Below are 25,063 nucleotides of genomic sequence, written 5' to 3'. Positions count from 1 at the left end.
GAGTAAACTACTAAAGTCTCTTGATTTAGCTATTACTGCTGTATTTCAGGAGATACAAAGAAATGTAATATGCCCTTAAATACCTTCTTAAAGGAAAGAAAAATAACAAAGTCTAAAATTATAAACAGTTAATACCATGAAACTATGTACTGGAAAGAAGCTAATTCTATGGTCAACTTCCTATGAAAGTTTAGAGGAGGAAACAGTTGGGTTGGAGTCTTAAAAGACAGGCAAAGTTTAGACAGACAGAGACAGGCTGAAGGGTAAGTAACAACTAATCTCTGTTGCCCAGGATAGTGCTTTAACCTTTTAACCATGCTTCTGAGTTCTCCAGCATTTGGTATTATATTGTGGCAGGTTTCTGAGGTAAAAAAAAAAAAAAAAAAAACTCACAGGAAACACTTTAAAAAACATGGCAATCTTATCAACCACATAGAATTGAAAAGGGAGAAAAAATCTTCAGAAGAAAACAGAGAAAGCTAAAGATATCTGTTATTTTTGCATGATACTATTCTACTTAGAAGACATACAAAGATTATATAAGAAATTTAAAACATAGAATTACACTTCTTAAAAAAGATTGAAAAATTAGCAGAATGCAAAACTTTATATTGTTATTAGACTATAAACTTATTTTCAAATGTGAGAATAAATATTTCTCTAAAGAGAAGACATCTGTTTGCTAAGTTTTAATGCACAGGGATTCATGGCTCAGAACTAGAAATTAGTATAACAACTGCTTTTCCTTAAAATTGTTCTTTAAACTTTTGTAAGTTTTATGAGTGCAAGTATAGTAGCCAAAAAGCAATGTGGTAAAAACAGAACTGGCGATGCTTTGGCTGTCTCTCTGCTGAGTTTGCTTACAATTATTTTAAACTACCTAAGATCTGACTGAAGTGAAATGGTATTTTAAACAGCTGATGTATCTTAGCTTTTTTGTAAATTTCATAGCCATACCAGAACTCATATGGCCATTGAACACAAACTTAAGTATATGACATCAGCCTCCGTATCAATGACTCAGTTTCCAAACTTATGCAATTAATAACTGAGTGTAATATGCAGTAATAACAAGCAAAGAATCCCCCACATGGGCAAACATTGTTACTTATCTCTGTTCCTACAGAAGCTGCCAGTTACTTATTTCCTTTCTAGTGCCGATCTCACCATTCAAACCAGCTTCCCAGGAAAATCCTTCTCTCCTGGAAATGACATTATTTTCAAGTTAGATATACTATTTTTTCTGATGTTGAAATATTGTGCTTTATAGGATATATATATTTGGTCATTCAGAGGATCAAAATTTATCTTTTATATATATATTTGGTCTTCCTCCATGGTTTTTGGCTCACAGCTCCCAAAATCTTTGGAATTTCCTGAGTGATAAGAGCAATGGAAGAATCTTTTATCATAGTATTTGGTCTCTCATCTTCAGTTTCTGAAACTGATTCAGAGCCACAAGGTGAAATATGGGTGTCTTGTTATTCATAACAAGTTCCTTTCTACTACAACTGAGTTTATGTTAAGGAGGTGACTTCTGGAAAGCACCTAAGGATGAGGGCTGGTTGCCAAGGGAATCAACCCTGAATAGAGGAGTGAAACATTTTCAGGATGATTTCAAAAATCACCCTCTGATTTCTGGGGAGAAGTGAGGGCCTGGAGGTTGACTCAGTCACCAATGGCCAATGATTTAATCAATCATGCCTACATAATGAAGCCTCCATAAAAACCCTAAAGGGTTGAAGATCTTCCAGGTTGCTGAATGCATAGATTTGGGGCGAGTGGTATGCCTGTAGAAAGCAATGAAGATTGGTATCCTTTCCCCATATCTTGCCCCATGCAGCTCTGATACCTGGTTGTTCTTGAGTAATATCCTTTAATGAACCAGTGATTCAGTAAGTAAATGTCTCTGTTTTCTGTCAGCAGCTCTAGGTGGTAGATCAGAAGCCCAGGTAACAAACACATCTGGAAGGTTTTCCGTGGGTCTGAGCCCTTAACTTGCAGAATCTAATGCTATACCTGGATATATAGTGTTAGAATTGGGCTGAATTATAGGATGGCCAGCTGGTATCTTAGAACTGTTAAGTGGTGTGGGGAACACCACCACCCCATGTTGGAACTGGGGTTCCAAATAACTTTCTGATGATTTCTTTGCTTCCTTCTAAGAAACACATATTTTTAATCATTTTGGTCATGGACACCTTTGAGACGTTAATGAAAGTCACAAACCCTCTCCTCAAAAAAAAAAAAAAAAAAAAAAAAGCATAGTAGATACAAAACTGCATGAATTTTCAAGGAATCCCTGAGTCCTTCCTGAAGTTCATCTGCATATCCAACAGGGATCTGTGGACTCTAGGTTAGGAGCTCCTGCTCTGGTGCACAGCTAACTTTCACGGGTTGCCTACTTAGGATACTTCCATCAAAGAAACTCAAATAACAAGCAGAGAGCTCACTTAGGAGTGCTAGCTACAGAATGCCCTCAGTGTTTCCACGCCTTGGCCATGCTATTTCCTTACCCATTTCAGTGTCTGTTAATCTTTGAACTGATTGAACCAGAGAACTACTGAGCTACTGAAGCTTTGGGATCCTGATTATTAGCACAATTTACCCACACCCTCCCCCTCAGGAAGGCAAAGAGATGTGAATTTGAGTTGTGACAGTGAGTTCTTTAACTCCAAATGTGGTCTAATTTGAAAATTCTGCACTAGCAATTACTTTTTCAACTAGCTAATGCTCATCACTGTTATTACAGGGAGGCAGCTTTAAGAATGTCATCTTTAGTTCAGCACCAGGAATATAGCGCTTCTAACCCTCCACTTTGGTTTGGCTATGATTCTGAAGGCAAGTCTCTTACAGAGCAACAAAATACATCACTTAAAGATTCAGAATTGACCATGAAAGAGTCAACATACAGTAATGAAGAGGAAGCAGTATGACCTTCAACCTCAAGCAAGAACCAAAAATCTAGAATCTGGCAACTTCATTTAATGCAAGTATTTTTTACTAGCTGGACCTGATCAATGTAAACAAGCTGGAAATCATTTCCAGATTTTTATTCCAGCTATGTGTTTGTAAATACATCTATGAGTTCTTCTAACAACCACGATTAAAAAAAGCCAAATCAAGTATTGCTACTATGTAACTTTTCTACGTAAATTTACCTTAATCAAATTGTTTTGATGAGATTATCAAATCTAGGTTACAGTTGTATACAAAACAATCCTGACAGATGTGATGTTTTTGACAAGAAATTTACAAGCGTCTCCTTAGAAAAGAAAGCAGAAGGCTATATAAAATAGTAAGGGTTTTGAGTGAGAGCAACGACATTAAGGATCTGTAAGGCTTTATTATAAATGATATAGATATACATTTTAAAAACAAACAAAGCTTTCTAATAATTTCTAGACACTTAACAAGAGAGATCTAAATGCCAATTAACCTAGGACTCATTTCAACATTTGACTTAACAGTCAGAGGCAAATTAAAAAGAAACAGTCCCTTTTAGTCAAATTTGCACTGTCCCTACAATGTCTCAGAAAGATCTTTTTTTATTGAAGTATAGCTGATTTACAATGCTGTGCTAGTTCAGGTGTATAGTACAGTGATTCGGTTATATACATGCATGCACATACATATATATTCTTTTTGGATTATTTTCTTTTTTTTAATAATCTTAAATTTTTATTTAAAATTTTATTTTTTAATTTTTAATTTTTATTTTTACTTTATTTTACTTTACAATACTGTATTGGTTTTGACATACATTGACATGAATCCACCACAGGTGTACATGCGATCCCAAACATGAACCCCCTCCCACCTCCCTCCCCACAACGTCCCTCTGGGTCATCCCCGTGCACCAGCCCCAAGCATGCTGTATCCTGCATCGGACATAGACTGGTGATTCGATTCTTACATGATGGTATACGTTTCAATGCCATTCTCCCAAATCATCCCGCCCTCTCCCTCTCCCTCTGAGTCCAAAAGTCTGCTATACACATCTGTGTCTTTTTTGCTGTCTTGCATACAGGGTCATCATTTTCTAAGTTATTACAAACCCTTGAGTATAGTTCCCTGTGCTGTTCAGAAGATCCTTATTATCTATTTTATATATAGCAGTGAGTACATGTTAATCCCAAACTTCTAATTTATCCTTCCTCCCAACACCCTCTCCCTTTGGTAACCATAAATTTGCTTTCTGTCTGTGCGGTTATTTTTATTTTGTAAATAGGTTTGTTTGTATCTTTTTCTTAGATTCCATATATAAGTGGTATAATATGATATTTGTCTTTGGCTTACTTCACTTAGTGTAATAATTTCTAGGTCCATCCTTGTTGCTCCAAGTGATTTCATTCTTTTTTTGAGTAATATTCTGGTGTGTGTGTATATATATATATGTATATATACATATCTATATACATTTCACATTTTCTTTATCCATTCATCTGTCAATGCACACTTAAGTTGCTTTCATGTGTCCTGACTATTGTAAATAGTGCTACAATGAACACTGGGGTACAAGTATCTTTTCAAATTATAGTTTTTGAGTGGGAGTGCTAGATCATATGAAAGAAATTGAAGAGCAATATTGCTCAGGAACCTGGAATGTTAGGTCCATGAATCAAGGCAAATTGGAAGTGGTCAAACAGGAGATGGCAAGTGTAAACATTGACATTTTAGGAATCGGTGAATTAAAATGGACTGGAATGGGTGAATTTAACTCAGGTGACCATTATATCTACTACTATGGGCAAGAAGAAGTGGAGTAGCCATCATAGTCAACAAAAGACTCCAAAATGCAGTACTTAGATGCACTCTCAAAAACGACAGAATTATCTGTTTGTTTCCAAGGCAAACCATTCAATATCACAGTAATCCAAGTCTATGCCCTTACCAGTAATGCTGAAGAAGCTGAAGTTGAATGGTTCTATGAAGACCTACAAGACCTTATAGAACTAACACCCCAAAAAGATGTCCTCTTCATTATAGCAGACTGGAATGCAAAAGTAGGAAGTCAAGAGATACCTGGAGTAACAGGCAAATTTGGCCTTGGAGTACGGAATGAAGGAGGGCAAAGGCTAATAGAGTTTTGCCAAGAGAATGCACTGGTCATAGCAAACACCCTCTTCCAACAACACAAGAGACGACTCTATACATGGACATCACCCGAATGGTCAATACCGAAATCAGATTGATTATATTCTTTGCAGCCAAAGATGGAGAAGCTCTATACAGTCAGCAAAAACAAGACTGGAAGCTGACTGTGGCTCAGATCATGAACTCCTTATTGCCAAATTCAGACTTAAATTGAAGAAAGTAGAAAACCACTAGACCATTCAGGTATGACCTAAATCAAATCCCTTATGATTATACAGTGGAAGTGACAAATAGATTCAAGGGATTAGATCTGATAGATGCCTGAAGAACTATGGATGGAAGTTTCGTGACACTGTACAGGAGGAAGTGATCAAGACCATCCCCAAGAAAAAGAAAGGCAAAACAGTTGTCTGAGGAGGCCTTACAAATAGCTGAGAAAAGAAGAGAAGCTAAAGACAAAGAAGAAAAGGAAAGATATATCCATTTGAATGCAGAGTTCCAAAAGACTAGCAAGGAGAGATAAGAAAGCCTTCCTTTGGGATCAATGCAAAGAAATAGAGGAAAACAACAGAATGGGAAAGACTAGAGATCTCTTCAAGAAAATTAGAGATACTAAGGGAACATTTCATGCAAAGATGGGCTCAATAAAGGACAGAAATGGCATGGACCTAACTGAAGCAGAAAATATTAAGAGGTGGCAAGAATACAAAGAAGAACTATACAAAAAAGATCTTCATGACCCAAATAACCACTATGGTGTGATCACTCACCTAGGGCCAGACATCCTGGAAACTGAAGTCAAGTGGGCCTTAGGAAGCATCACTACAAACAAAGCTAGTGGAGGTGATGGAATTCCAGTTGAGCTATTTTAAATCCTAAAAGATGATGCCCCGAAACTGCACTCAGTATGCTACCAAATTTGGAAAACTCAGCAGTGGCCACAGGACTGGAAACGTCAGTTTTCATTCCAATCCCAAAGAAAGGCAATGTCAAAGTATGTTCAAACTACTGCACAACTGCACTCATCTCACAAGCTAGCAAAGTAATGATCAAAATTCCCCAAGCCAGACTTCAACAGTATATGAACTGTGAAATTCCAGATGTTCAAGCTGGATTTAGCAAAGGCAGAGGAAACAGAGATCAGATTGCCAACATCCGTTGGATCATCGAGAAAGCAAGAGAGTTCCAGAAGAACATCTACTTTTGCTTTATTGACTACACCAAAGCCTTTGATTGTGTAGATCACAACAAACTGGAAAATGCTTAAAGAGATGGGAATACCAGACCACCTGACCTCCCTCCTGAGAAATCTGTATGTAGGTCAAGAAGCAACAGTTAGAACTGGACATGGAACAACAGACTGGTTCCAAGTCAGGAAAGGAGTACATCAAGGCTGTATACCGTCACCCTGCTTATTGAACTTCTATGCAGAGTACATCATGTGAAATGCTGGGCTGGATGAAGCACAAGCTGGAATCAAGAGTGCCGGGAGAAATATCAATAACCTCAGATATGCAGATGACACCATCCTTATGGCAGAAAGTGAAGAAGAACTAAAGAGCCTCTTGATGAAAGTGAAAGAGGAGAGTGAAAAAGTTGGCTTAAAACTCAACATTCAGAAAGCTAAGATCATGGTATCTGGTCGCATCATCACTTCATGGCAAATAGATATGGCAGCAGTGGAAACAGTGAGACTTTACTTTTTGGGCTCCAAAATCACTGCAGATGGTGACTATAGCCATGAAATTAAAAGATGCCTGCTCCTTGGAAGAAAAGCTATGACCAACCTAGACAGCATATTAAAAAGCAGAGACATTATTTTACCAACAAAGGCCATCTAGTCAAAGCTATGGTTTTTCCAATAGTCATGTATGGATTTGGGATTGGACTATAAAGAAAGCTGAGCACCAAAGAATTGATGCTTTTGAACTGTGGTGTTGGAGAATACTCTTGAGAGTCCCTTAGATAGCAAGGAGATCCAACAAGTCAATCGTAAAGGAAATCAGTCCTGAATATTCATTGGAAGGACTGAAGTTGAACCTGAAACTCCAATACTTGGGCCAGATGATGTGAAGAACTGCCTCATTGGAAAAGACCCTGATGCTGGGAAAGATTTAAGGTGGGAGGAGAAGGGGACAACTGAGGGTGAGATGGTTGGATGGCATTACTGATGTGATGAACATGAGTTTGAGTAGGCTCCAGGAGTTGGTGATGGACAGGGAAGCCTGGTGTGCTGCAGTCCATGGGGTCGCAAAGAGTTGGACATGACTGAGCAAACTGACCTGAACTGAACTGAACTAAAATTAGCTAAATGCTTTCAGTAATCCTCCCCTTTTTTAGGCTGGTTTTGAAAGTTTTTGAAATAAGTAGTATCACTTAGCTGTGAAATGGTTCCTGGAAGTGGATTGCTGCGGAATCAACTGAGTAGGAAATTTTAACACCTAACCCGAGACATAAGATGACTGTTCCAGAGGGTGATTTTTAATTAAATTTGGAGATTCTGGCAGCTGCATAGAAATTGGCTTCTGACCCCTAAGTATTTCGAGCGCATAACTGGAAAGTTATGCAAGATGCAACTGCTTTCTAAAGGAATAATGCCTGCCTGGGTAAAACAACAGTAAGGAGAAACACACCTACTATGTTTCTTTAGAAACCAGGCAAGGTATTTAACTGTCAAAGCTTGCTCCAAAATTCTTTGATTAAGGTCCTGTCTCAAACAAAAACAAGAGATACATTTGTTCTTTATGGGGAGACAAATTTTATAGTAGCAGAAATGAAAGAAAAAGGGTAGGTGTTAGAAAAGGTTGGCTATAAAGGGGACTAAGAAGTGGAGTGAACAAGTGGTGAAATTGTTAAGTTCTGGGTGCAAATTACTCAAGGTATCCATAATATTATTGATACTTAGGTCTTCAGATCTTAAGCATTTGAAATATATAGGTCCGTGTTCAAGACAGTAAAATATGTGACTTTACCTTTCAGTTTGGACTTGAATCTGTCATCCAAATATGTACCATTCCTTTAATAATTTGTAAATACAGTTGACTGCTGTTTATGCTCAGCTTTCTGGCTATTGTTGACCAAGTTCATAAACTTTATTTTTAGTCATGAAAATGTTTATATAATTACAGGTAGAAAAGATGATAAAAATTGCCTTATTGCCTCCCAGTGCCCTCTACTTAATAATTTAATACACACACACCACAACCACATCAAACATACTAACATGAGTGTTGTCCAAACCTATACAAATTATAATTTTATGAACTACGAACTAAAAAGAGATTGTGAGACACCTGACAAAGCTGACTTTTTGCTTCAGAAATAAAAAGTTAAAAACAGAACTCCAAACAAATTAAATATTAACAAAAAGACTATTACAGGTCATATTTGTAAAGGTTTATTAGAAAATCAGAATTTAAGAGCAAAGAAATACAATCCAATAGATAACATCTATTCAGTATTGTATAATTTAAATCTTCCAGGGGTAAACAATGTTTGACAGAAAGAAAATTCATAAAATAACTTAGATAGTACATCACCATAAAAGTGAAAGTCTATCTTCATATAACAGGCTAATAAAGTAGCTGAATGCTACCCCCCCACCAGAATGCATTATGCCTTAAATTACGTTAAAAAAAAAAGAATTAGTAGCAACTACATCACATTTGTGATGTACTTTATGTGTGTATGTATTTGTGATGTAGCCACAGCTTAAATTTATATTGTTGTCATCATAAGTGCCAAGTAGAAAACATTTTATACAAGAGCCCTGGTACAAAGAATTTTAAAATAACTGCCCTTTATTACCTACTATTTTTGTATAATTTCTTAAGTGGAAACTGTGAATATGATGAAATATCATTTTATGATTACATTAGATGACAAAACAAAGATTATCCTGAGTAGGCCTTACCTAATCCTCTGAGCTCTTTAAAAGCAGTTATCTCAAGCTGGTTGCAGAAAAAAAAACTCAGATATTCAAAATATGAGATGGACTAATTGCATTATTGCTGGCTTGAAAATGAAGAGGGCCACATGAGAAGGGATGCAGGTGGTCTCTAGCAGCTTAGAGTGATTGCCAACTGACAGAATGGAAACATAGATCTCAGTCACACAGTCATGACGAACTGGAGTTTGCCAATAATATGAATGAGCTTGGAAGTAGACTATTTCTCAAATCATTCAGATGAGAATTCAGTCTGGCCAACACCTTAAGTCCAGCCTTGCAATACCATGAGCAGAGACTCTAACCACACTGAGCTCCTGATCTACAGAACAGTGAGCTGATGAACAGGGTTTTTTTTTAGCTTAATAATTCATATTAAAAAAATTTTAATGAGGTATGGTTGCTATACAATATTATGTAAGTTTAAAGTATTCAACATAGTGACTGACAATTTTTAAAGGTTATATTCCATTTTAGTTATTATAAAATATTGGCTATATCCCATGTTATACTATATATCCTTGCAGCTTATTTTATATATAGCAGTTTGTACCTCTTAATACCCTACCCATATCCTGTTCCTCCCCACTTTCCTCTCTGTACTGGTAACCACTCGCATGTTCTCTGTATCTGTGAGTATGTTTCTTTTTTAAAAATTACATTCAGTATAGTTACATTCAGTAACTATATTTTTCAGATCCCACATATAAGTGATATTATATAGTATGCATATTTCTCTGACTACTTTCACTTAGCATAGTACCCTCCAGGTCCATCCATGTTGCGGAAATTTTCATTCTTTTTCATGGCTGAGTAGTATTCCATTGTATTTAAATATTTGTTTATTTATCTGACTGTGATATGAGAGTTGGACTGTGAAGAAGGCTGAGCGCCAAAGAATTGATGCTTTTGAACTGTAGTGTTGGAGAAGACAATCTTGAGAGTCCCTTGGACTGCAAGGAGATCCAACCAGTCCATTCTAAAGGAGATCAACCCTGGGATTTCTTTGGAATGAATGATGCTAAAGCTGAAGCTCCAGTACTTTGGCCACCTCATGCGAAGAGTTGACTCATTGGAAAAGACTCTGATGCTGGGAGGGATTGGGGGCAGGAAGAGAAGGGGACAACGGAGGATGAGATGGCTGGATGGCATTACGGACTCGATGGACGTTGAGTCTGAGTGAACTCCAGGAGATGGTGATGGACAGGGAGGCCTGGCGTGCTGCAATTCATGGGGTCACAGAGTCGGACATGACTGAGCCACTGAACTGAACTGAACTGGCTCTTAGTTGTGGCATCTGGGATCTTCAATCTTCATTGCAGCATGCAAACTCTTAGTTGTAGCATATGGGATCTGGCTCCCTGGAGTGTGGAGTCTCAGCCACTAGATCAATAGGTAAGTCCCTTATTGTATTTATATATACCACATCTTTTTATTCATTCACCTGTTAGTGGACACTTACATAGGACACAACAACACTTAGGTTGCTTCCATATCTTAGCAATTATAAATGCTATTAATATTGGGGTACAAGTATCTTTTCAAATTACTGGGTTTTTTTCAGATAAATAACCAGGAGTAGAATTGCTGGGTCTTATGTTAGTTGTAGGTGTTTTTTTTTTTGCAAAACCTCCATACTGTTCTCCATAGTGGCTGCACCAATTTACATTCCCATTAAGTATAAGAAGGTTCCCCTTCCTCCACATCCTTACCAATATTTTTTATTTGTGGTATTTTATGATGAGAGCTATTTTGACAAATGTGACATCTCATTATGCTTTTAATTTGAATTTCTCTGATTATTATGATGTTGAGCATCTTTTCAAGTGATGATGGCCATTGGTATGACTTGTTTGGGAAAAAAAATGTCTATTTGGAACTTCTACCCATTTTTTAATCTTTTTTTTTTTTTTTACATTGAGTTGTAAGAGCTGTTCATATATTTTGGATATAAGCCTCTAATGGCTGTATAATTTGCAAATATTTTCTCCCATTCAGTAGGCTGTCTTTTTATCTTGTTGATGATTTCCTATACTGTGCAAAAGCTTTTAAATTTAATCAGGTCCCATTTATTTTTGTTTCCACTTTCTTTGCTTTAGGAGAGCTCATCCAAAATATTGCTACAATTTATGTCAAAGAGTGTTCCACCTATGCTTTCTTTTTGACCTTTTGTTTCTGGTATTACATTTAATTCTCTAACTCATCCTTAATTTGTGTTTGCATATGGTGTTAAGAGAATATTCTAATTTTATTCTTTTACATGTACCTGACCAGTTTTCCCAGGACCACTTATTGAAAAGACTGTTTGTTTGTTTTTTTTTCCTATTATATATTCTTGCCTACTTTGTCATAGATTAATTGACCATAAGTGCGTGGGTTTATTTCTTGGCTCTCTGTTCTGTTCCACTGATCTGCACCCTTGTTTTTGTGCCAATTCCATGCTGTTTTGATTACTCTAGCTTTTTAGTACAGTCTGAAGTCAGAGCATGTGATTCTTCCAGCTTCCTTCTTCTTTGAAGATCATTTAGTTATTTAGGGTCTTCTGTGTTACTATACAAATTTTAGAAATACTTAATCATGTGAAAAAATGCCCTTGGTATTTTGATAGAGATTGCACTGAATCTGTAGCCTGCTCTGGTTAGTATGGTCATTTTATAAAATTAAATTTTCCCATCAATGAACATGGCATACCTTTCCACCTGTTTGAATTACCTTCCATTTCTTTTATCCAGTGTCTTATAGTTTTCCAAATACAAACATTTACCTCTTTAGGTAAGTTTATTCTTAAGTATTTTATTATATTTGATGAGATGGTAAATGGGATTGTTTTCTTAATTTCTCTGATAGTTCATTGTTAGTGTGCAAATAACAGATTTCTCTGTATTAATTTTGTATCCTGCAACTTCACAAATTTAGTGATAAGCTCTAGTAGTTTTGTCAGTATCATCTTTAGGATTTTCTGTGTACAGTATATCATCTGCAAAGAGTGACTGTTTTACTTCTTCCTTTCCAATCTGGATTCCATTTATTCCTTTTTTTTTTTTTTTTTGGTCTGACTGCTGTGGCAAGAAATTCCAAAACTATGCTGAGTAAAACTGGCAAGAGTGGGCATCCTTGTCTTGTTCCTGATCTTAGAGTAAATGCTTTCAGCTTTTAACCACTAAGTATGATGTTTGCACTGATTTGTCATATATGGTCTTTATTATGCTGAGGTATGTACTCTCTAGGCCCATTTTCTAGACCGTTTTAAAAACACAAATGAATGCTGAACTTTGTCAAAACCTTTTCCTCCTCCTATGGAGATGATCATGTGGTTTTTATTACTCAGTTTGTTAATATGGTGTATCACATTGATTGATTTGTGTATACTGAGAAATTCTTGCATCCCTGAGATAAATCCAACTTGATCACCATATATGATCCTTTTGCTGTATTGTTGGATTTGATTTGACAATATTTTGTTGAGGATTTTCACATCAACATTCATCAGTTATAATGGCCTATAATTTGTATATGTGTATAATTATCTCTGTTAGTTTTGATCTTATGGTGATTCTGGTCATGTGGGATGAGTTCAGCAGTGTTCTTTCCTCTGCAATTTTTTGGAATAGTTTAAGAAGCATAAATGCTAACTAGTCTCTAAATGTTTGCTAGGCTTCACCTGTGAAGCCATCTGGTCATGGACTTTTTGTTTGTTGGGAATTTTTTGTCACTAATTCAATTTCATTACTTATAATTGATTTGTTCATATTTTCTACTTCTGAGTCAGTCTTGGGAGTCTACTATTAATTCCTTTTAGCATACATTTTTAGGATCTGCCTATTTCTTCAATTTTGTCCCCTTTTTTGACATATAGTTGTTTGCAGTAGTCTCTTATGGTCCTTTGTATTCCAGTAGCATCAGTTGTAACTTCTCCTTTTTCATTTCTGACTTTATTGATTTGGATCTTTCTTTTCTCAATCAATCTGGCTAGTGGTTTATCAATTCAGATTATCTTTTCAAAGAACAAGCTCTTAGCTTCACTGATCTTTTCTATTGTATTTTTTAAGAGTCTACTTCATTTATTTCTGCTCTGATTTTTATGATTTCTTCCCTTTGACTGATTTTGGGTTTTGTTTGTTTTTTCCAAGATAGGAAAGTTTTCAGCTATTATGTCTTCAATTATGTTCTTAACCTCTTTCTCTCTGTTCTGTGGGGATCCTAAAATGCAAATAAAAATGAGCTTGACGTTGTCTCAGAAGTCTCTTGAAACGTCATTTCTATTCATTGTTTTCTCTTCAGCATAACTGATTTCCACTACTCTGTTTTCCAGCTTCAGATCCATTCCTCTGTATTAGTGTACTACTGATTGATTTTACTGTATTTTTCATTTCAGTTATTATATTCTTATCTGTTTGGTTGTTCTTTTTTTCTTTGTTAAAAACTTCTAACTTATCAGTCTTTGCAGCCATTCTTTTCCTAAGTTCTTTGGCCATTTTTATGATGATATCCTAAAATTCTTTCTTGGTTAGATTTCATATCTCCCACTTCACTTAGTTCTTCTTCTGCAGTTTTTATCTCAATCCTTTGTTTGGAACATGGTCCTCTGTTGCCTCATTTTGTCTAACTAGCTGTTTTTGTTTTTTATGCATCTGACATGTTGGTTAAGTTTTCCAGTCATGAAGAAATGATCTTCTGTGTTCCAGCAGTGCACTCTCCTCTCATCAAAAGCTATGTGCCTTAGGAGTTCCCCCTATGAGGGCATGGGTCTTTCTGTTTTGGCAGACTCACTGTGTAGGTGGTCTGGTAGGCTTGGTTGGCCCCTGATCAGTTTGGTTGCCAGGTGCTTCCTTGTGCAGAGGCTGCTGGCCATTGGTTGATGGAACCAGGTAAAGAGGTGGTTGACTGTAGAGGCCTTGGGGCTAGTGCTAGGTAGTGGCAGCATCCAGGAGATCCCAGGACAAACAGGTATTTTTCAAAGTCATTAAGTTTGTGGTAATTTGTTACGAAAGAAAACTAACAGCAAAGTACAAATTTTGAAAAGATTTCTCCAAGACATTCCAGTTTGTTGTTTTCAACATTTGTATGAACACTGGTATTTGCTTTTTTGTAGTCATAGATCTACTAGTCATTGTTAAAAATTAGAAATATAATTCAAGTCATTCAGTCCTGCAGCTTCAGAGACTGAAACCAGCTTTGGCTTCTAAAACGTATAGTTCCTTTTGGGGCATCAGCCTTAATCCATTTTTCATGTTCACTTGTTTGATTCAGGAATCCTGAAACACAAAATTGCATAAAGTTATATCCTGACTGACAAGAGCAATACTGACTACATATATCCTAACAATACATCTCTAAAACTTAAAAGCATTTCAAACAGCAAAAATCTTAGTAAAGATAGCCTGAATTGGAAGAGTTGCAAAGAGGTTAGTTACCTGGGCTTATTCTCTCCTTTCTTTTCCTCAAAACAACATGGAAAATGTGTTTTTTATTTATTCATTTTTGTATGCAAGTTTTAAAAAGAGCTTTATTTAAGCATAACTGACTAAATAATGCATGTATTTAAAGTATGTAATGTAATAAGCTTTTACATATGAAAAGTCTGAAAAGCCATCCTCAAGAGGTTTGACGGAAAACAACAAAATTCTGTAAAGCAATTATCCTTCGATTAAAAAAAAAATGAACATATCCATCACTCCCAAAAGTTTTCTTGTGTCCCTTTGTAATATTTCCCTCCTGCTCTGCCATGCCTGTCGTATCTGCACCTCTTCCAATCTCTCAACAATTACTAATCTACTTTGTGTCACTATGAATTCATTTCATTTGCTAAGATTTTAATAAAGACTCATACAATATGTACCATATATAGTCTTTTAAAAAATATCTAGGTTCTTTCAGCATAATTATTTTAAGGTTTGTTCACATGGTAGCATGTCTCAGGTGGTTTCCTTACACACATGCTGATCCATACTTTGCTAAATAGTCATGGGCACCCTGTATAACCCGGCTCACTCTGGAACTTTCTCTTGTTAACTCTAACAGCCCTCTACCTGTGTTACCCCTCTCCCTGCCCAACAGCCTGGAAACTCTCAAGCTAATGGGCTATGGCAATCATTGTGCTCACCTGTTTTCTTTTTTTTCCATCTCTAGTCTGCTGCTGCTGCTAAGTCATTTCAGTCGTGTCCGACTCTGTGCGACCCCATAGATGGCAGCCCATCAGGCTCCCCCGTCCCTGGGATTCTCCAGGCAAGAACACTGGAGTGGGTTGACATCTCGTCCAATGGATGAAAGTGAAAAGTGAAAGTAAAGTCGCTCAGTCATGTCTAACTCTTTAGCAACCCCATGGACTGCAGCCTCCATCCATGGGATTTTCCAGGCAAGAGTACTGGAGTAGGGTGCCATTGCCTTCTCCATCTCTAGTCTTCTAGTTCTCTTTTTTCTTTCAATCAAGGTAGTTAAGGTGTTATACCTCTGGAGTTCCACTGCAATTCTGGACTTAAGAAACCAGTCAAATCTGAACTGAGGAATATTGTGAATACACCGTCTGAATTCATCATATACATTTTCTTTGTTGAATCCAAGCACACAAATCAAGGAAACAAACTCTCTTCTCTACTATAGTTTTCTCCTTCCTTAGTATATATGATGTTCCCACCTGCTGAAAAGGTACTTTGTACCATTCAGTCTTTGTGTCAAGACTTTGTATCTTTGATACAAACTCTCTGAATTCTTGCCTCTCCCCTTTGATTTGAGCCATAATCTTGTCTATTTCTTTACTGCATCTTTCACAAAAGATAGTTGAGTATTCAGTGACTTCCTCTGGAGATTTTTCCTTCCATTTCTTTTGCTGTATTTCCAGTATCATCATATCCCAACTTCTCATGAAACTGCTTAAAATCTTTCTCATTCAACTGGTGAATCTTTGTGTTAGAGGCTTCTTTTTCCTCTAATCTTCATTATTAAAGGATTCACAATTTTGTCAATTTTAATCTCTTCATCTTTGTGTGCCTGTACTGCATTTAATAGATCATTATTTCAAGGTATCTATAACCAACAGTTTTTCTATAGTATAGAATTTCTTTTTCTAGTAATTAAAACAAACATAGAGGAAAGAACTGATAATTCTGAATCAGTTCAGTTTAGTTGCTCAGTCATGTCCGACTCTTTGTAACCCTGTGGACTGCAGCACGCCAGGCTTCCCTATCCATCACCATCTCCCGGAGGTTGCTCAAACTCATGTCCTTGAGTCAGTGATGCCATCCAATCATCTCAACCTCTGTCATCCCCTTCTCCTCCTGCCTTCAATCTTGCCCAGCATCACGGTATTTTCCAGTGAGTCAGTTCTTCACATCAGGTGGCCAAAGTATTAAAGCTTCAGCTTCAACATCAGTCCTTCCAATGAATATTCAGGACTGATTTCCTTTAGGGTTGACTGATTTGATCTCCTTGCAGTCCAAGGGACATTCAAGAGTCTTCTCCAACACCACAGTACAAAAGCATCAATTCTTTGGTAATTCTGAATACCAATTGTTAAAACAACCACGAATAATTAGAACTATTATTTTTTTACACATTTTAGCAACAATAGTAAAGTGTCAAAATTAATAAGGGTTTCCCAAATACCTAAGATCTTTTGTTGTTCAGTCGCTCAGTCATGTCCGACTCTTTGTGACCCCATGGACTGCAGCAAGCCCATTTTCCCTGTTCTTTACCATCTCCCAGAGATTGCTCAAACTCATGGCCATTGAGTCAGTGATGCCATCAAACCGTCTCATTGTCTGTCATCCCCTTCTCCCTTTGGGGAGGTACAATCTTTTAAAAAGCAAGAACTTTTACCTCCCCAATCATGAGTTGCTTGCTTATGGAAAGAGAAGCCAAATCTACCTATTTCCTTCTGCAGCAATAGAGACCATGCAGTGCTATTACTATTAATAAACTGAACACACAAGTGATTTTAGCTTATGAAAAATACTCACAAGCAAGGCAGTTTATAAAGTTCCATTTAGCTTGCTGGAAAAGAGCTTTCTCTTGCCAATAAGTAATTTACTAAAAGCTCTGAACTTTGGGTTGAATCTATGGAGACTCTAATTCTAATTTGTAAAGTTTATAAATTCCTTCCTACAAAAATCTTGTAACAAGGATTGGAACTTGGGGTTGCAGAAACCTTGTTCCTTTTTTAATTCCCTTTGCCAATGAAAATCAGGCAATATTTTCTGACCAAGAAATGGGAAATGACTATTCTATCCCCATGTGGCTTGGCTTCCATTAATTGGGGAAAAAAGTTTATTCTCAGGATGTTTTTAAACTTATGCATTTGCTCTCAAAATCTGCCATGTTCAAATGTACCCAAGTATATAAATATTCAAGTTGGACATTTATATGATTGATTGATTTCTAAATACCTAATTGAGAGGTGTTACACTTGGTGATTGCAGCCATGAAATTAAAAGAAGCTTGCTCCTTGGAAGGAAAGTTATGACCAACCTAAATAGCATATTCAAAAGCAGAGACATTACTTTGCCAACAAAGGTCTGTCTAGTCAAGGCTATGGTTTTTCTAGTGGTCATGTATGGATGTGAGAGTTGGACTGTGAAGAAGGCTGAGCGCCAAAGAATTGATGCTTTTGAACTGTAGTGTTGGAGAAGACTCTTGAGAGTCCCTTGGACTGCAAGGAGATCCAACCAGTCCATTCTAAAGGAGATCAGTCATGGGTGATCTTTGGAAGGACTGATGCTAAAGCTGAAACTCCAGTACTTTGGCCACCTCATGTGAAGAGTTGACTCATTGGAAAAGACTCTGATGCTGGGAGGGACTGGGGGCAGGAGGAGAAGGGGATGAGAGAGGATGAGATGGCTGGATGGCATCACCGATTTGATGGACATGAATTTGGGTGAACTCCGGGAGATGGTGATGGATCAGGAGGCTTGGTGTGCTGCAATTTATGCGGTCGCAAAGAGTCAGTCACGACTGAGTGACTGAACTGAACTGAACATATTATTTAACCCAAAATGAACCTGATCTAATCAGCATTAGCCATGGACAAGGATAGGGCTGTAAGGTAACTGGCAAAATTTCTGTCTCTTGTTTAAAAATAGGCTTAAGCATCTTGACTAAGGTGAGCTTCTTCCTGCCACCTACCCCAGCACTCCCCACTCCAAGCCCTGTAACTGAGTTTATTTACATTGGGTTCAGAGGGATAATTCTGGTGCTGTCTTATTGGGAACCGATTAAATTTCATTGCATCACAGTTGGAGGATTCCCTCTTTTATATTATAAACACTAATGACCACCCAAAGTGGGAAGCACCATGCTAAATATCTTAGGGAGGTTTAAACAATGTATAGACATGCTAATATCCTCAAAAAGCTTACCAGCTGGCTAAGAAAATAAATTATACACTTAAGAAAAAGCATGAAAATAATTACTTTGAAATCTTATTATTTTACGTATTTCACAAACAAAAGCTCTAATACCAAACACAAGCATATGCCAAATATTTTAATGTTGTCAACATTCTTAAACTGTTTACATACAGTCTTCCTTTGACAAAAGTGCAACCCAGGACATCTTAACAGATTTCTACAAGAAAGTATTTTTGAGCTAGTTTAATGCTGCACATCATTGTATTTTCTCTCAATTATCATGGATAATGACAAAGTCAACAGTAGACTAGGCTTTGAGCAAGTATACAATTAATCAAGTTTTGCCCAAGAAATATTATTCTGTGTCTAATTCCACCAACTGTATTTCTCATCTCAGATAAAGCAGCTTTCATTTCTAGAAATTCAATTTTAGTCTGGCTATTTTCACTCAGCATAATGCCTTTAGGTTCTAGCAAAGTTGTATTAATAGATCGTTCTTTTTCATTATTGAACAGTACTCCAATGTATGGACATATCACACAGTGTGTGTGACAATTTACTGGTAGAAGTATACTTTAGTCATTTCCAGTTTTGGGCTATTGGAAATAAAGCTATGAATACCTATGTACAGGTTTTTATGTGAAACACTAAGCTTCATTTCTCCAAAGTAAATGCCCAGGAATGTCATATGGATCATATGGTAGTTTCACACTTAGTTTTGTGGTTTTTTTTTTTAACAAAATGACAGACTGAATTCAGGAGTGGCTATATTATTTTACACACCCAACAGCAATGCAGGAGAGACCCAATCTCTCCACATCCTTGCCAGTATTTGATATTATCAGTATTTCTTATTTTGGCCATGCTAATAGGTATGTAGTAGCATCTCATTCTGGTTTTAATTCATATCTCATGATTGACTAGCGATATTGAACATGTTTTTGTATTTTCACTTGCTATCTTAAATTTTCTATGGCTGTACTGTTTCTTAAATTTTACATTATTATACTTCTATGTGCACAAATCTTTTTTTCTTCATTACTGGGAAGAGTTTCCTCAGGCTAAGATTTGGCTACAGTTCGGTCTTTCTTGAATGACCAAAATAAACATGAAAACAAAATAAAAAGAAACAAACCCAGGCATCACAGAATTTACATGCTCTAAGACTGGGGTCTGCACTTTGATCTCTAGTCTAGAGAGTCAGCAAATTATGGCCCACAGGCCAAATCTGGCCTGAGGCCTGTTTTTATAGGCCAAGAGCTAAGTATGACTTCCACATTTTTAAAGGGGTATATATAAAAAAAAGAATACACAACAGAAACCATATGTAGCCTGAAAAATCTAACATTCACAATCTGTCCTTAACAGGTAAAGTTTGCGGATGAATAGAAACAAAACCTGACCTTCCTTTTTTGGTAAACCTTAACAAACAAAGCTGATATCTATCTAATACACTCCCAGAAAGTTAAACTTTAACAAAATGGAGAAACAAAAATACCTTAATAGCACAAATAATCTGAAGGCAGTTTCTACATTAACTCTCTGTCAACGTATTTTTAAGCAGCCAGCCATAAACCTATAGCATTCTTCCATGCTACCAAATTTCTTCCTTGTCATCCTGAAGCACATCTACATGACTGACAAATCAACATTTCTCCAAATGCTATAAACTGGAAGAAAACCAAAACTTGTGTGTTCTAAAAAAAAGTTATTCCTATGAGTCATATCAAAAGACTAGACTTTTTTTCTTGTTTGGAAAGAAAATATTGTCTCTAGCTCTTAAAAGTGGCATCCTCTGGGCTTAGTCTCATTTCAACCTCTTTTCCAACCAATGAACTAGTTTTCCAATAGAAATCACAATACCATTAAATATATAAGTTTCTGGCATACAAACAAGCTGAGAACTCTCTTCTGACTTGGTAGTTTATTTTGATCCCAAATGAACTTACTTTTATCATGCTTTACATTTACAGTTTGACTAAAAGTGAACCCAGTAATATTTAATACCACTCTCCCTACCATGCAGACAATGTCAAACAATTGTTTGGCTGACAACATATTTTATTTTTAATACTCTCTAATCATTTAAATTGGGGCGCTTTTAAGACAGAAGAGCTTTGTACCACATGCACTTCTGGTCTTAGAGAATGGCTTGATATACAATGGGGAGGTTTCAAATTTAAGTTGGTGAATCCAGTTTAAAACTTAGTAGAGAAGTCAATTTATTTCTAGAAATATCTGACCTAAGCTATTTACCACCTATCCAATTTACCATATACATGCTGTGCTGTGCTTAGTAGCTCAGTCGTGTCTGACTCTTAGTGACCCCATGGACTGCAGCCCACCAGACTCCTCTATCCATGGGGATTCTCCAGGCAAGTATACTGGAGTGGGTTGCCATGCCCTTGTCATGTCAAGGGAATCTTCCCAACCCAGGGATCGAACTCAGGTCTCCCACATTGCAGGTGGATTCTTTATCATTTGAGATACCAGGGAAGCCCTATCATATATGGATAGAACACAAAACTTTAGAATCAAGGATCTCAAAAGGATCAGAGAACATATCCCAAAGAATACACTGTGCATAACTCTTTAGTAGGTAAGTGTTTTAGCCTAAGAGTTCCAGGCTTTCTTTTGACCTTAGAATAGCACGTATTTATAAATCACTTTAAGAATTATACAACATACATTTATTTATCAGTGATGGCAACAACAAGGGAAACCATGGAGCAGGAAATGAAATAAAATTACAGGCTGACACATGCTAACCCTGTGGGAAGCCTGAGCCCTAGGAACTAAAGTTTACTGGCATGGTTTCTTATAGAAATCACGCTACAGATACAATCCAGACCTCTTAGCAGAGAGGGTATTTCTGTTTCTATGCCTCACAGACTCTGTAACGAAGGCCCAGAAGAGCTGAGCTCAGCTGCCTATAATAACAACTCACATATAAAGCTGCTCATTACTTCCAAAACTGGGTTTCAGATTGGAAATCTCTACAGAAAAAACAATCTGTTTTGATTTTCAAGACCTCTTAAATTATTACATCCAGTTCATAAAAGAGATCTGTGGACTTTTGAACACCAGTTTTGAAATAAAAATGAAACATAAAGGTTCTCTAAACTCAATAACTTGTTCATACAGCTCTCTCTACAAAAGACTGCTGAAGTCTTTATCTGAAATCTCTCTGTATTCCCACTCTCATGGATTTAATCTAATATCAGAGACAATCTACAGATCCATTTGGGGCCCAGTCTCCGTGTATCATATGCCACTCGCCAAAAGAAATCTGATTCTTGGGCTGTGAGCAGGAAATAAACTTTGTTCTGCAATTTGATCCTTCCTGGTTTAGGAAACAGAGGCTAGAGTATAAGACATAATAACACACAAAATAATTAAATGGGCTAAGGAGCATCATAATAATGAATGAGGTAAGCATACATCTTCCTCACAGCATCCATTTACAATCATAATTTAAATTTTGATACATTTTTAAGTATAATAAAAAATCTGTAAATTGTAAAGTAAAAAATATTGCTAAAAATTGCTCATTATTTGACCCTTTAGAGGGTCTTGCCTTGATGATGATGGCTGCTAACTGATTAGGGAGGTGGTTGCTGAAGGATTTAATGGATATGGCAATTTCCTAAAATAAAATAACAATGAAGTTTGCTCTACTGACTGACACCTCCTTTCACAATTTCTCCATAGCATGCAATACTGTTTGACACCATTTTACCCACAGTAGAACTTTCAAAATTGGAGCTAATCCTCTCAAAGCTTGCTCCTGCTTTATCAATTAAATTTGTGCGATATTCTAAATCCTTTGTTATAATTTCAACAGTCTACTAGCATCTTCACCAGGACTAGATTCCACCTCAAAAATATCACTCTCTTTGCCCATTCACAGAAGCAATTCCTCAACCATTAAAGTTTCATCATGAAACTGCAGTAATTTAGTCATATCTTTTTGTGCTCTGCTTATAATTCAAGCTTTCTTGCATTTCCACTGTATCTGTAGTTACTTCCTCTACTGAAGTCCTGAACCCCTGAGAGTCATCCATGAGGGTTGGATTCAACCTTTTCCAAATTCTTTTCACTGTTGATAATTTGACCTCTTCCCATGAAATCAAATATTCTTAATGACATCTAGACTGATGAATCCATTCCAGCAGGTTTTCAGTTTGTTTTCCTCAGATGCATCAGAGGAATCACTATCTTTGGCAGCTAGAGCCTTATGAAATTTATTTCTTAAACAGTAAGACTTGAAAGTTGAATTTACTCCACATCAACTTGGATGTTGTATCAGCAGGCAGGAAAATAATATTAACACCATTGTATGTCTCCATCACAGCTCTTAGGTGGCCAGGTGCATTGTCTGAGAAGCAATATTTTGAATTTCTTTTTTTTCCCTGAGCAGTAGGGAAAAAAACAGACAGCTTAAAACAGCTTAAAATATTCAGTAAACCATGTTGTAAACAGATGTGCAAAACAAACCCAGGATTTGCTGTTCCATTTCTAGAGTACAGGCAGAATCAGTTAGGTTCAGTCGCTCAGTCCTGTCTGACTCTGTGACACCATGGACTGAAGCACGCCAGGTTTCCCTATCCATCACCAACTCCCAGAGCTTGTACAAACTCATGTCCATCGAGTTGATGATTCCATCCAACCATCTCATCCTTTACCGTCCCCTTCTCCTACTGCCTTCAATCTTTCCCAGCATCTTTTCCAATGAGTCAGTTCCTCACGCGAGGTGGCCAAAGTATTGGAGCTTCAGCTTCAGCATCAGTCCTTCCAATGAATATTTTGGACAGATTTCCTTTAGGATGGACTGGCTGGATCTCCCTGTAGTCCAAGGGACTCTCAAGAGTCTTCTCCAACACCACAGTTCAAAAGCATCAATTCTTCAGTGCTTAGCTTTCTTTATGGTCCAACTCTTACATCTATCTGTACATGACAACTGGAAAAACCACAGCTTTGACTAAATGGACCTTTGTCGGTCAAGTAATGTCTCTGCTTTTTATTATGCTGTCTATGTTGGTCATAGTTTTCTTCCAAGGAGCAGTGTTTTTTAATTTCATGGCTGTAGTTACCATCTGCATTGATTTTGGAGCCCCCCAAAATAAAGTCTGTCACTGTTTCCATTATTTCCCCATCTATCTGCCATGAAGAGGTAGGACAGGATTCTGTGATCTTAGTTTTCTGAATGTTGAGTTTTAAGCCAACTTTTTCACTCTCCTCTTTCACTTTCATCAAGAGGCTCTTTAGTTTTTCTTTGCTTTCTGCAACAAGGGCGGTGTCATCTGCATATCTGAAGCTATTGATATTTCTCTGGCAGTCTTGATTCCAGCTTGTGCTTCATGCAGCCTGGCATTTCACATGATGTACTCTGCATAGAAGTTAAATAAGCAGGGTGACAAAATACAGCCTTGATGTACTCCTTTCCCAATCTGGAACCAGTCCGTTATTCAAAGTCTAGTTCTAACTATTGCTTCTTGACCTGCATACAGATTTCTCAGGAGGCAGGTAAGGTGGTCTGGTATTCCTATCTCTTGAAGAATTTTCCAGTTTGTTGTGATCCACATAGTCAAAGGTTTTACCATATTCAATGAAGCAGAAGTAGATGTTTTTCTGGAATTCTGTTGCTTTTTCTATTTTCTTTAGGCCCACTTGACTTCGCATTCCAGGATGTCTGGCTCTAGGTGAGTGATCATACCATCGTGGTTATCTGGGTCATTAAGATCTTTTTTGTATAGTTCTTTGTATTCTTGCCACCTCTTAATATCTTCTGTTAAGTCCATATCGTTTCTGCTCTGTATTGTGCCCATCTTTGCATGAAATGTTTCCTTGGTATCTCTAATTTTCTTGAAGAGATCTCTAGTCTTTCCTGCAGAGTAGGTTGAGCAAAATTCTGAAGCTGTGTAGGATTTCTGGTATGGAAAATGAACAATACTTCAACTTTAAGTCACCAGCTGCACTGGACCCTCATAAAGTCTTCTGAAGCTTTGAAGCCAGACGTTGACTTCTCTAGCTACAAAAGTCCTAGATGGAATTTTCTTCCAATATAAGGCTGTTTCTTCTACATTGAAAATCTATTGCTTAGTGCAGTCACATTCATTAAATACCTTTGTTAGATCTTCTGGATAACTTGCTACAGTTTGTACATTAGCATTTGCTATTTCACCTTGCACTTTTAAGATATGGAGATGGCTTCTTTCCTTAAACCATACTCTGTTAACTTCAAAGTTTCCTTTTGTAGCTTCCTCATCCTTCTCAGCCTTTGTAGAATTGGAGAGAATTAGGATTTGCTCTGAATTAGGTTTTGGCTTAAGGGAATGTTGTGGCTGGCTTGATCTTCTATCCAAACCACTAAAACTTTCACCGTATCAACAATAAGGCTGTTTCACTTTCTAATCATTCATGTGTTCACTGAAGTACCACTTTTAGTTTCCTTCAAGAACTTTTCCTTTGCATTCATAACTTGTTTACCTGTTTGGTGCAAGAGGCCAAGTTTACATCCTATTTTGGCTTCAACAAGTGCTCCTCATTAAGCTTAATCATTTCTAGCTTTTGATTTAAAGTGAGAGATATGCAACTTTTCCTGTCACTTGAACGCTTAGGACTCTTCCTTTCATTCTAAGAGTTCCTTAGAACTCTTCCTTTCACTTGAACACTTATT

At 37.0% G+C, this 25,063-nt stretch overlaps 2 protein-coding genes across 4 annotated transcripts in view; one reads left to right on the top strand and one right to left on the bottom strand.

Moving 5' to 3' along the window:
* Nucleotides 1–3,130, top strand: part of FBXL13 (F-box and leucine rich repeat protein 13) — a 224,236-nt gene extending 221,106 nt beyond the window's left edge. The window contains exon 21 of the mRNA XM_027968573.3: nucleotides 2,753–3,130. Coding sequence (XP_027824374.2) covers nucleotides 2,753–2,936 — 184 coding nt within the window. The 3' untranslated portion in view covers nucleotides 2,937–3,130. The remainder of the gene's footprint in view (nucleotides 1–2,752) is intronic.
* FAM185A (family with sequence similarity 185 member A) overlaps nucleotides 1–25,063 on the bottom strand; it is a 92,289-nt gene that overhangs the window by 6,701 nt on the left and 60,525 nt on the right. For 2 of the 3 annotated variants that reach the window (XM_004008227.6, XM_042249183.2), the window contains one exon: nucleotides 8,479–14,298. The exons of the other annotated variant lie outside the window; for it this stretch is intronic. In XM_004008227.6, coding sequence (XP_004008276.3) covers nucleotides 14,186–14,298 — 113 coding nt within the window. In that variant the 3' untranslated portion in view covers nucleotides 8,479–14,185. Of the gene's footprint in view, nucleotides 1–8,478; nucleotides 14,299–25,063 lie in introns of those variants that run through there. 3 annotated transcript variants of the gene reach the window in all.

Source organism: Ovis aries, chromosome 4 (genome assembly GCF_016772045.2).
Source record: "Ovis aries strain OAR_USU_Benz2616 breed Rambouillet chromosome 4, ARS-UI_Ramb_v3.0, whole genome shotgun sequence".
Lineage (NCBI taxonomy): Eukaryota > Metazoa > Chordata > Mammalia > Artiodactyla > Bovidae > Ovis > Ovis aries.
The sequence above is the reverse complement of the archived record's forward strand: the minus strand, read 5'-3'. Positions and strand labels throughout refer to the sequence as shown.